At 51.9% G+C, this 12,596-nt stretch overlaps 3 protein-coding genes across 3 annotated transcripts; 1 reads left to right on the top strand and 2 right to left on the bottom strand.

Annotated features, from left to right (window-relative positions):
* Positions 1-633: 633 nt before the first annotated feature.
* On the bottom strand, positions 634-3,017 carry N7473_000468 (RING-type E3 ubiquitin transferase MAG2; the record flags this gene model as incomplete). The annotated part of the gene is made up of 3 exons (XM_057146408.1): positions 634-675; positions 795-2,693; positions 2,760-3,017. The coding sequence occupies 3 exons, from the start codon at positions 3,015-3,017 to the stop codon at positions 634-636; spliced, it is 2,199 nt and encodes a 732-aa protein (XP_057014294.1).
* An 802-nt stretch (positions 3,018-3,819) lies between these two features.
* N7473_000469 (mRNA-binding ubiquitin-specific protease UBP3) lies at positions 3,820-6,431 on the top strand (the record flags this gene model as incomplete). Its single annotated transcript, XM_057146409.1, has 2 exons — positions 3,820-4,335; positions 4,395-6,431. 2 exons carry the CDS (start codon positions 3,820-3,822, stop codon positions 6,429-6,431), a joined length of 2,553 nt encoding a protein of 850 aa, XP_057014295.1.
* Positions 6,432-7,870: 1,439 nt separating this feature from the next.
* N7473_000470 (putative tRNA-specific adenosine-34 deaminase subunit Tad3) lies at positions 7,871-9,907 on the bottom strand (the record flags this gene model as incomplete). The annotated part of the gene is made up of 4 exons (XM_057146410.1): positions 7,871-9,244; positions 9,310-9,631; positions 9,690-9,741; positions 9,811-9,907. 4 exons carry the CDS (start codon positions 9,905-9,907, stop codon positions 7,871-7,873), a joined length of 1,845 nt encoding a protein of 614 aa, XP_057014296.1.
* Between the last annotated feature and the right edge of the window lie 2,689 nt (positions 9,908-12,596).

The raw sequence follows: 12,596 nt of genomic DNA on the forward strand, positions 1-12,596 counted from the left end.
TGCCTCATCCGCCCGTCTGTCTCCCCCACACATTAACCGGTCCCCTGTTGCCGATGCCCTTCTTCTACACAGTAGTACGTACGATGCTCTCTACAATCCATTGTAAATTATAGCAATAGCCTAGCCCCTGAATAAGCCTCGTCCCGCGGTTCGGTGCTCTCTACCCTTGGCAGCTTACGGTGTCCGTGGACTCCGTTGGGCCCCAATTTGGAACCGAGTGGGTATCCTCGCTATCTCCTTCCCTGCAGTGACGATCTCAATGCCAAGCTTGTGGTTCTATGCGGGCTGAGGTACTAAGGTGCTGACTGGGCGCCGAACGAGTCAGGGACAAGGATTTGCAGCTACATGGAATATGTCACGTATTAGATTACAAAAGAAAAATCAGTAGATAAGGTTACTAAGAAGAAGATGGATATCTAAGGTAATCTGTTTGAATTTATTTACTGTATATTTGAAGATCAGTTTGAAATGTTGTGTACTGGAATGTGGGTCCACTGGGCAGCCGATGCAAAAGGCCAAACAGAATTCAGGCACTCGGTTTAACAAGAAAAATAATGTATAGAATGATGAAATAGGATGATGCAGTGCGATACGCAAGAGACCGAAAACAGATACCACTCCAAGTCACTTTCTTCAAGGCATAGAGACCTCCCACGCTGTGATGAGCATCTGCGCCTGACCTGGCCGATTAGGTGTCCGGGTCTATGCTCCTCTATGACTGTTGGTCGACATCAAGGTGATCTTGTTCTTCTTTTTCTTCTTGCCGCCAGCTCCGCCGCCGCCGCCGCTTCCACTTTGTGAAGGCGGGGGTCCAGGTTGCTGGCTTTCATGAGCAGTCTGTGCAATGATTTCAGACTCCTGCCGAGCCAGTAGCTCGTCCTCCCAGCCCTGTAACCAGCCATCATTGGGAACTGCACTTTGAGGCTCCAAGGCCGGAGATAGCGACGGTATCGCAGTGGTTCCCCAAACAGTGCGACCACCCGGTGGGCTAGTAGAAGGGGGGATGCCAATGCCCCAAATTGGGAGGCAGCGCGAGGAGGCGACGCAGAAGACATGCCGCTGTCGAATTGCGACAGCTCGCCATTGTTGGCCAGTGGCTGGAAGTCATGGGCAGAGAACGGCGCTTCGCTAGCACTCCCAAAACTTGGTCGCTTGCGGCGTGCAGCAGCCCAACGTTCTTCGTCCTCTTTTTTCTCCGCGCGAATGCGATCTTTCTCTTCGCGGGCTTCCTTGTCCCGGTTACGCTTCCGCCTCTTCTCTGTCTCGGAGCGGAAACGGTTCAATACTTCCGGCACAACAACATCCCTCCAGTCACATTCGAGGAAGTTGACCTCACAGCCATAGGGCAGATGCCCCAGGTATTTGACACGCTTGCGAAGCTCATCATCAACCATGTGGCCAGTGGAGATATGCTCTACTCGGGGTAGGATGGTAGCAGGGAAAAGAGCGTAGTCGCCAAATGCTGCCTTGAGAATGCGAATGTCGAGAGGGGATAGATAGAACTGAGGCAATGCCTGATAGAAGTAATACGGCTGATCAGACGGGTGTGCTCCCTGAGCTTCCTTGCCCCTGTTATTTTGCTGTGGCTTGGATTGGGACTTCGTGTTGATTTGAATATTGCCCATGGCCTCTGATAGATGCTCCGCTTCATCTGACGTATTTGGGGCTGATGCTGTATCCGTCAGAGGTTGTGTGATATCCGGGCCAGATGCAGCTGCGGATTCAGCGGAAGACCCGTTACCGGAGGGATCCACGCTTTCGGATGAAGCAGATGCAGAAGCATCGGGCTCCGTTGCTGGTTCTCGGACCGGCTTGTTTGCGGCAGACTGGCGAGAGATGTCGGGTGGGTTCCCAATCCCCTGTACCTTCTCTTTGGCCTCATTGATCGTACTGATCGCCTTCCGCGTCCAGGTGTTCTCATCGCCAAACAAGAGCTCATCTTCGATTTCCTGTCTGCGAAGGTCTTCAATCTCAGCCTCGTACTGAGATACCATGTAGTCTTGCCCTCCCTTCATGATTCGAGAGTAATCAGCAACCTCCGCTACATGGAACCACGGAACATCGTCGCCAGCATTGAGTGTCTCGGCGCCGTCGCGCGGAAGAGCAAGAGTACTGCCAGGCTCTCGCTTGACAAGTCTTAAAACCACATCTCCGCCTTCGACGGGAAGATCGCCCTCTTGACCGCGGAACCATCTAACAGGTCGAGTTTCTGACGAGTAGATTGAGTCCCAGCAGATCGGACATTTCTTCCATCGAGGCTTTTTCTCCGGGACGTGGTGGTGGTGGTTGTCGTCGTCGGACGAGTGCATGTAACGAATCAGACAGGGAAGACAAAATATATGACCACATCGAGCCATTCGTGGCGCAACCGGCGTAGACAGGCAAATTGGACAGCTGGCAGCCTGGGTTTGAGCGGAGACCAGTACCTGAAGTACCGAAGCCCAGTCCAGATGGACGTCAGCATTAGCTGCCTGGGCATGGTAATTTTGTTCCGGCGAGACAATGAATCGGTAATTGGCATGGACGTAGCGCGCCTTGTCTACCGCATGATATCCAGATCCTGCTCCCCATGACGTGTAGCGCCGAGCATTGCGCGGCGGTGGTTGATATTGCGGACGGGGTGGCAAAGAAAAGTTCATCAGATGGGTGATGGACGTTTGTCCCTTGCGACTGTTTGTTGATCTCATCACGGCCTGGAAAAAATGGAGTGTGATGTTAGGCAGAGCTCGAAGCCAATCAGGTTCCCTGGAAACACCTACCGATTCACTATACTGGTCATCATCCAACAATTGGGGTTTCCTCTGTCGCTTATGCTGACTCTTCCGAGCCTGGTTATTCCTTGCCGCACCGAGGCTCCTGGCTGATAAACCTGCGCCAAGGGCCCCAGAGCCCCCTGTACGTCGTTGGAAGCTGTTGTCGGTCGGAGCTGTCGAATGAAATGTTGCAGAAGCGGTTGAGGTATTCGATGGATTTACCGCTTTAGATGTAGCCGGGTTTTGTCCTGCATTGAACGACATCTCCGAGCTGGTGGTTGACAAGGAGACAGGAAAGTCCTCAAATGAAGCAGTTCGGGTTCAAACCAGGAAATCCGGCCAGGACGCAGATCAGAGGGGTTTGCTAGGATCTGGATAGACCTGATAAGGTGGAGCGTCAAATCACCTAGAGCAAGCAGTATCAAAACCTCCACCACAGCTTAACCAGCAGATAGCACGTTGCAAAGGATAAGAATAGACGACGCCTCGAGAGGCCATCTAAGAATAGACGAAGCGTCCAGGAATGGGACGCTGTTGCTTCGAAGAGTCGTCGAGGAGGGGCGGCGGGCATGACATCGCCAGCACGTGCCGGATGACTCAGCCTCTGCTGACTCATCGCCCAGAATTCCACCTCGCGGCACTTCAGCTTCGCTTCGGAAGAGGGTCGATGAGGGACTATCTGCTTCTTCCCCTGACCCCCCTTTCACTTGACCCAGACTTGTTTGTCTGCTGCTCTCATTACCAACCCTCTCACTCTTTGATGTGACTACTCAGGTATCCAAATCCTCCTTTTCTAACTGTCCCTCGGCGCATCGTTGTTAATCATCATTTGCCTTGCTCGTTCAGCACCTTTAACCCCATCCGAATTCCGCTATCTTCTCTACGCTTCCAACCTCCTTCCCAACCTCCGGACGGAGCCAAAATGGCTGCTTAAGTGCGCCTGAGGCTTCAGGTATCTCTCTTGATTGCTCAATCATTTTCGCTCCTTCCATAGCGCATGGCTCCCATTGAGGCAACGCGTGCGGCTAGAGCATAAAGGCAACACCTCCCTCCGAGCCCGATCAAGATGAACCACCACTTGCCGGCGATGCCCCATGGGCAGCCGCCTATGCCTCCTCCATCGCGGAGGCAGTCAGACTTCTACAACCCCGCCCCTCCCAACATGCGTCCTCCGGCGTACATGGGCTATCCTCCACACATGAACGGGCACATGCCTCCTGCGTACTCGCCGCAACAGTACCCTCCTTGGTATCCTCCATATGGACATATGCAGCAGATGCCTCCTCGTCCTTATCAACCCCCATATGGACCTATGATTGTCTCTTCATATCCTCAAGCACAGCCGATCATGGCCCCTACTCATATGCCAACTCACTCATTCTCCTCGCAACCGAGAACATCGACTCCCATGCAGTCAACCATGTCTCCCTCGATCCCACCGCCACTCCAACCTGAGATGCATGATCCTCACGCCGTCCTTCCCGTGCAGCAGCCACACCCGCCTTACGGAGTTCCGCCTTCGCCTCCTCGATGGGAACCTAAACCTGTCTTGCCAGATCGCAAGCCTGTCTTCACGGCTCCAGTAAGTTGGTTCCAAAGTCAATTCTGAGATGATGAACCGAGTGCTGATCATTACCATAGGTTCCCTGGCTCTCTGTCCCCGAATCGCCCTTCCCCGCGGGGCCACCCTTCCGACGCAAGAACATTCGTCCCATGCCGGACCGACCCCAGTTTCCCCCGAAAGACGGACGCTGGATTATTGGAGATCGGAAGGGTAAACTTGTGAAGCCCAAGGCTGTCAAGTCGGCCGCTCCTGTCACGTCGGAACCTCAGACGCCAACTACCTCCGTCCCTCCTTCGGATGGTCACTCTACACAAGCTACCACGCCCTCCCCCACCGCCAAGTCTCAGACCCAGAAGAAGGACGCCAAGCCCGCCATCCCCATCGTCCCAGTTGTACCAAACACCCCAGTCGCCTCGCGCCGTGAAGCTAAGGACAGCTCCAGTGTCGGCTCGGAGACACCAAAGTCGACGACCGCCACCACAGAGTCGGAGACTGGGTCCACACCCGCTGTGGACGATACCGCTAAGCCAACCTCACCTGCTCGGTCAGTACCAAAGTCCTGGGCTGATCTTGTTCGATCCAAGAATGCCGCTCGTGCCTCCAGCGCTTCTGCTCCCCCGGATTCGAACACCTTGGCTGTGCAGAAGAGCGAGTCTCTCGCAGACGTCCTGAATAGCTTGGGTGAGGATGTCACTCAATACAGCGACAAGATCGCATTCCTGGAGCCTCGGGGATTGGTCAACACGGGTAACATGTGCTACATGAACTCTGTCCTGCAGATCCTGGTTTCCTGCGTCCCATTCCACCAGTTCCTCGACCACGTTGGTCGACGGGCGGCTCACAGCTTCCACAGCGATATGCCTTTGATCGATGCCATGATCATGTTCATGCGTGAGTTCAACGTCATCGATGCAGCTGCTTCGGAGGATCAGCTTAGACTCCGATTGAAGCCAAATGAGCTAGAGCAGTATGGCGAAGCCTTTGTTCCCGAGTTCGTGTACGAGATGATCCGACAATTGCCTCGTTTCCGCGACATGCGTCGTGGTCACCAACAAGATGCTCAGGAATTCCTTGGCTTCCTTCTCGAGGAGCTTCACGAGGAATGTGATCGCGCTGCGAAGCACCTTTCCAAGTCTCAGGATGCACACGGTATCGGTGGACATGCCACCAATGGAGCGTCCGCCGATGGTGAATGGCTGGAGGTTGGCCACAAGCAAAAGGCAGCGGTTACGCAGTCATCTGGTGCCATCGCTACGGAGTCTCCCATCACCCGGATCTTCGGAGGCAAGCTTCGATCGGAGTTCAAGGTGCCGGGTAACAAGACCTCGGTCACCATGGAACCCTACCAGCCTTTGCAGCTCGATATTGGCGCGCACGATGTCCACAACATCATCGATGCGTTGAAGGGATTGACCAAGCCTGAGAGTATCCAAGGTGATTTCAATTCCGCCCGTGGCCCCAACGTGACTGCTACCAAGCAGATCTTTATTGAAACACTGCCCCCTGTTCTGATCCTGCACCTCAAGCGCTTCCAGTACGACAGCCAGACTGGTGCGACTCAGAAGATCTGGAAAAAAGTTGGCTATCCTCTGGATTTGGAAATTCCCCGTGAGGTCTTCCCGGCCCACCGGCGCAATATTCTGACAGCCCAAGGTGGTCTTCCCAAGTACCGCCTGATGGGTGTCATCTATCACCACGGAAAGAATGCCAGCGGCGGCCACTATACCGTTGACGTGCGACGCCAGGATGGCCGCGAATGGATTCGCATGGATGATACCGTCATTCGTCGTGTACGCAGTGAGGATGTTGCTGAGGCTGGCGGCGAGGAGGATCCTAAGGTGCTTGCAGCTGCCCTTGAGCAACACAGACAGGACAAGATTCCCCGCTCCAATATGTTCGAAAACATCGATCACGACGACATGGAGTCTGCCGATAGCGAGAAGGGCTGGAGCCAAGTGAGCGGTTCCGGTTCGTCAGGGCACTCGAGCAAGAAGTCGATCACTGTTGTCACTCCCTCCTCAGGACCCTCGTCTGGGGTGCGCACCCCGCTCGGCAGATATGGCTCTCGGGACAACCGCGTTGCCTACCTCTTGTTCTACCAGCGTATTGCCTAAGTGGCTTGATGTTGATAAGCCTGGATCTACTTGGTCTTCTCATTTCAACTCATCATTGGCCCTGATCACACGCCCGAACACCTATTTTACCCCTCATCGTCATCATACATTCTTGTGACAGCATCATACCCTCCTGTCGTAGCACCTATCTCATCCGGTGCTATCGACTATCATTATCTACACTTTGCATTTCTTTCGATCATCCCCTCCTGCAGGACACGAACATCTCCCTGCCAGTCGGTTGTACATACCGCTTTGTGGTCGAAACACGACCATACAATTTTGTGACTACGGTCTGCTCCTGCACATGTAGGCGTCGACCAACATCTTTGGGCAAGATCTCGATAGAACTGTGGGCATGGCGGGCCTCTTGGTTTATCGACACTTACCCCCATTGCTCAGGTCCAGCGACCCATCAGAAATTTCGAACTTGCGGTCACCAACCCCCTACTTCAACACGGACCGCTCATACACATACACCACATACTCTTCACCAACACTCGATCATGGACCCTCGATCTCCTTGCTTTTGCGTTTTCTTATCACTATGCGCCGCATCTCTCGACACAACTTTTCAATCTGCACTAGCCGGCGAGTCGTTTTTTGATTCATTTCCTGGGCTGTATGTTATGGGATGATGAACTCGGTCTATACCCCCAGTTTCCGTTCTGTTTCTTCTCATGAACGTACTCCTGGTCTTGCGTATTCTGGGCGTTTGCGCCTCTCACGTGGAGAAAAGAAGAATCCCCTTTTTTCTTCACTGGGATCGATATCTTGCTTTGATATCTTTCTCTCTTCCGCCTTTCTTGCATGTTCTTTTGCCGACTCATTTGACGTGCGGGGTGGCTGGGGATCTGTGACGACGTCATGAATTTCCTTGTCTGTTTTCCTTTCCCTTCGAATAGACTGCGGAGGTTGAGGATTGGGGATGGTTTGGTGGTGGTGGAGTCGTTGTTATGCTCGGGTCTTTAGATCTGATGCTTATTTGCTTAGCCGGTCGTGTTGATGGCTTTGCGACTTCGGCTTCGGCTTGGCTTTTCGTCAAAAGGATTGCTGACTGCTGTGGGAAGGAGAGATGGCTGGAGGTTTCGTTATGACTGGCTGAACCTAAGAGTGTGTTCCTTGTCTCTAGAGGAGGGGAGAGAAGCGAATAAAGAGAAGGATAGGAAAGAAGTTGCTGGATTCGAGATGGCGATGGAGTGCGAAGGAGAATATGAAGTCGTGAATGGAGGTGAAGGACCTCCGAAAAGCATGTCTTTCCAGAAGCCCCCAAAAAAAATTCAAAGGAAGTTTCATTTCAATATCGTATTACTGTAGGCATGTATACGTAGATACGTAGATGCAGTTTTTTTTTACAGAATCGTTCATTATTTGTACAAGGTTGCTAATCTAACATTCGTAAGTCACCGTAAACCAGATGACCTGAGATGCACGCTCATCTATGCATGGAAGTTCAAGTTCTCATCATCGTCATTCAAGCCCGAAACAGCACCCTCATCCTCCTTTTCATCATCCTCCACAAACTCGAATCCGAGCGCGCGCCAGTTGAGCTCCTTGCGCCAGTGCAGACCGTAGTACAATCTATCCTCAGTCTTCGCGGCCTCCTTAGGCTCCTCATCAATCTTTTCCTCAGCACCCCAACCAGAGTCGTAATCCATGGGGGTGGGTTTAACGACAGGCTCCGAGGCAATGCCACCACTAGGCATACGTCCGGCTCGAGGGAAGATCACCGCGCGGAAGCGCGAAAGGAGCATGCCCATTGAGCAGCACAGGCATGGCTCGTGGGAGACGTAGATGTCCAAGTCGGTGCAGAGGTATCCGCCCTGGGAGCGGGTGCGGATCCGGGAGGTTTGGGGTGGGCTTGTGGTTCCAGAGTTGGATGGGGATGAGTTTGCGTGGGCAGTGGTCGGGGCTGGGATGCCGGGAGCACCTGGGGCTGTAGAGGAGGGTGGGAGGGGGGTAGTCTTTGGGACGGCTGGGGTGGTGGTATTCCATAGGTCGACTGGTTCAGTGGCAGTCGATGCACCAACTGGGGCGGTACTGGGCCAGCCGTTGACTGGCTTGTGGGGAACAAGTGGGATGACTGGTTTGGGGTCAGCCCATTGGTCGACTGGGACTGGGGTGGTTGCTTCGGGGGTAACAGCCCAGAAAGATGTCGAGGACTCTGGGTTGGGCTCTTCGTGCTTGCGCTTCTTAAGCGACAAGGGAGGAGCGATAGTGTGATCATGTTCGGTGGCTGTAGTATGGCCGCTGATTTCGTACAGGAAGTATGATTCGAGCGGGCTAAGCTTGTTGGACAACTGGGGGTCCGATGCAACGACGGGGAGGGCCGAGTCTCCATACTGAGCAAGGTGGTCGCCATCCTCACGTCGGCGGCGAGCAACTAGCTCAGTCGCACGCATCAGGGCATGCAGATCGGGTCCGCCCTCAATGTCAGCGTCATACTTCGTGCACGCAGGGTTCGGGGCCACACCGGGGTGCTTGTCTGCCTGGGATGCCGCACCGGCCTCCGAGCGTGCATATCGAACATCGCCGCCGACAGAAAGAACGGCATCCATCCAGTGCTCATTGGGATCAGTACAGTCTTCCCAGGCCTGGATTTCGATCTCGTCCTCGATAGTGGGGTCAACGATGACAGCGCCGACCCCACGACCACGGCCGGATTGCTTCGATTCTTCGGCGACCTTGCGCGCCAGGGAGAGGTAGTATCCTGCGCGGGGCTTGATGGAGTCCAGAGCGCGATTGAGGATTTGAGGGGGGGTGCGACAGTGGAGCGGGGTGCGGCGGGGTTGAAGACCACTGGCCACATTGTTCTGGTCCAGTAGTCGGCTTGGGTGGTATTGAATGGAGGGTAGATAGGAATGCGAGTCTTGAGGACGCGGATTTTGGGAGGCTGGGGTTCCGGAGAGCCTGGGGCTGAGATGGGGGAAGATGGGCGAGGAGAGTTGGCGGGAGGTGTAGCCGAGCTGCGACGGCGAGGTAGAGGCGCGAAGGGAGCAAGTAGGGCCTGCAGGGTCTCGACTTCCGGCAACGGAGGTGGTATCACGACGAAGATTGTCTGGCCGTTGTTCGCAGGAGCTGAGCCGTCAGCTTCAATGGCTGCGGCCAGATGTTCTGGAAGCATGGTCCGTTTCGAAAATCGGCGCAGATGCGACATGGCAGGGAGAGTGGTATCGCGAGGGAAGGCTGCGTCGATAGCCCTGGAAAGCTCCGTTAGACATCTTCAATATGATATTGATTGGGGGGGGATGCACTCACTTAATCACTTTAGAAGCGGCTTTAACATTGACCTCTGCGACGTAGGCATCGGCTGTAGATTTAAGTTAGCAATATTCTAGGTGTTGAAGGTGGAGGTTAAGCCACCGTATAAGTGACTTACTGAAATCCTCAGGTGGCCGGGTCTCTTGGATGGTTCTGATCGGGACCACTTCTCCCTTCAGGGGCTTGATGGCCTTGATCGTCTCTTCGAGATCCATCGTGGTGAGATCCAGGCTGGAATGAGGTTCTCGGGTGGTGTAGGGTGTTGACGGGAAAAGGCAGCTCAAGAGCTGATGGAGAGGAAGATGGAAAGGTTATTGCATGATTGGGCGGTCGGCATAAACCCCAGTGGAAAGAACACGTCCAGTCTGCTATCAACAAAAGGCGCGTCCGCGACGTGGGGATACGGTGACGCGGTGATGCCAAAGAAGTTTAAGATTTCATCCCCGCCGATGCCCTAGACCCCGCACCCTAAGCCCTACATTCCCCATTGGGGAATCCTTATCTATATGTCCAGGTGGCTGTAGGCATTGGATGTATGCGGCAAGGAGTCTTTCTAACTATCCTTAATACTGTTTCTTAATACAGCCAACATGTCCTTGAAATGAACCATTCACATGAGATATTATTCTTTCTTGTTGGTTTGTTTCTTGGTCTTTCTCTTTGTTCCCGACCAATTTTGTTCCTTCCAAGGGGGTTCACTGGGACCATCTTTACCATATATATATCCGCGACACTGCCATCGCATAATCGATACCTTACAGACAAGCTATTCCCGGCATTAACGCAAACACCTCGTCGATACCCACCCAAGAGTGATTTCGCAAGCTATAAAGCGTCTCCCACAAGCAAGAATCCCGGGCAGTAGAGCTTCTATATGCGGACTCACATGGAGCCGCATCGATGCCCTGGGAGTGAGCCAATGGTCCTGTATTTCCATGATTTACTCCGCACATATACTAGATTCACCCCGCATGGTGTCCTGATGCTTGGCTTATATGATTCCTGTAAGTACTACGTGCAAACAGTTTTGCTACAATTATATAAGGACCAGTACCCGACTTAAAGACTATACCTATAGTTGCTCACACAGCGTCCTGTTTTTTGAAGATAACTTTCCTAATTAAATTCCGATCAATATTATTTTGACAATAGGCCACTTTTCTCAAAGCCGTTTCATCAATAGCAGGTTGTGTAGTGTAATGGCTATCACTCCAGATTCTGATTCTGGCAATCCCGGTTCGATCCCGGGCACGACCTCATGTCATATATTTTTGCTATTTTTTTTTCTAGTCACATTCATTGCACTCGGCGGAGGAATTGTCGAGACGGCCTGCTTTTTCCCTTGGTAAGAAGAACATAATGTTTTAGCTAGGCCTGCTTGGTAAGTAGTTACAATGCCAGATCATGTCACCTCCGCTCATAGTGGTAGAGAATGATCAGAATCGTACTGACTAAGCATCTACTGTTGGTTGACTAACCTAACATTAGTTAACTAACTTAGTTAAGTTAGTTAGTTAACGTTAATAACGAACTTGTTCTTTCTCTAAGAAACCGATCCACAATGCCATCTGGAATCATTCCAATCACTCAATAGGGTTGTGTAGTGTAATGGCTATCACTCCAGATTCTGATTCTGGCAATCCCGGTTCGATCCCGGGCACGACCTTCTTTTTGCGTGTTGTTAATAGAGTCTGCTGCTTAATATTAAAATTTTTTTATTCGCCGGACCAATTTATCCGCCCCCAGATGCGGGTAGAAATCTATTTCTGACTAGTCGCTAAAACTAGGCGTAGTTGTGATATAGCCACACAAATGAAAGGCACTTCTTATCCTGACTACAATCATGAAATAATGCAAGTATGTCTAGCAAAGTTGGGCGACAATGTGCCAAAAAAATAACTCATACTGCACTAACCCACGCTCTAGTAGAAAATCCATATGTAGTCACAAACCCGAACAGGGATAGTATCATCAAAGTACAATTTCTCGTGACCAAAACTTGTCGTTCCCCAACTCTAAGTATGGGCCACTTAATGAGACCATCCTGTGGCCCAGCATCCATCAATCCAGGTTGTGTAGTGTAATGGCTATCACTCCAGATTCTGAAATATGGATCTTCTGGCAATCCCGGTTCGATCCCGGGCACGACCTTTTTGCTTGAGACTATTTTTGATGATTATTCTACCATGTAGCGTTGTTCTATGCTTGGAGGGTCGATTGTGGCCGTGCGGCTGCAGCTTGCTTCCTTGTGTGTGTGGCCATGCAGATTTTGGCGGGTAGCTATATCGTTAATTTCTCTTCGAGAAGCCTGGCATATGAAACGAGAATCGAGATAGATTACTGTAGATTTATTCAGAACTTAAAAAATCATTTCCGCGCGCAAAGGGAAGAAAAGCTGCCTCTCTATTTCACAAGAACTCACTGAATGTCGGGGGAAAGTGTGGTTCAGTCCTAATTTCTCTAGCTTATGATCACGAGCGCTTATGATAGATAGTAGGCTAGTCCGACCTTGTACAGCTGGTTCTTCGTAACAATTACTAGGTAAAAGCAACGCAGTTATCCGGCATTCAATGTCAGCTAGTCCTCGCGGCAGTATCCTGTATGCCTTAAACGTAAACCGGTTTTTGACCACCGCCCGAGTGTTTCTGCATGATAAGAGCCACTACTTGCAATATTGCAGAGAAGATAGATCACCTGCAATAAATATTGTCTAAACCTCTCACAAGAATGAGAAGAGAAGATAAAAAGGGCTATATGAAAGCATCTATCCACCACCTAAGGAATAAAGCAAGATAGAATGGAACGATTAATGTCTCATAGCCTTTCATCTTTATTAGCTTCGTAGCACTGTGGCTATTTATCCGAGACTAGAACAGCAACCCTCTCATAAGCAACAAGGTCACA

Source organism: Penicillium subrubescens (assembly GCF_028828155.1).
Source record: "Penicillium subrubescens strain IBT 31985 chromosome Unknown utg000001l_segment0_segment0, whole genome shotgun sequence".
NCBI classification, from domain to species: domain Eukaryota; kingdom Fungi; phylum Ascomycota; class Eurotiomycetes; order Eurotiales; family Aspergillaceae; genus Penicillium; species Penicillium subrubescens.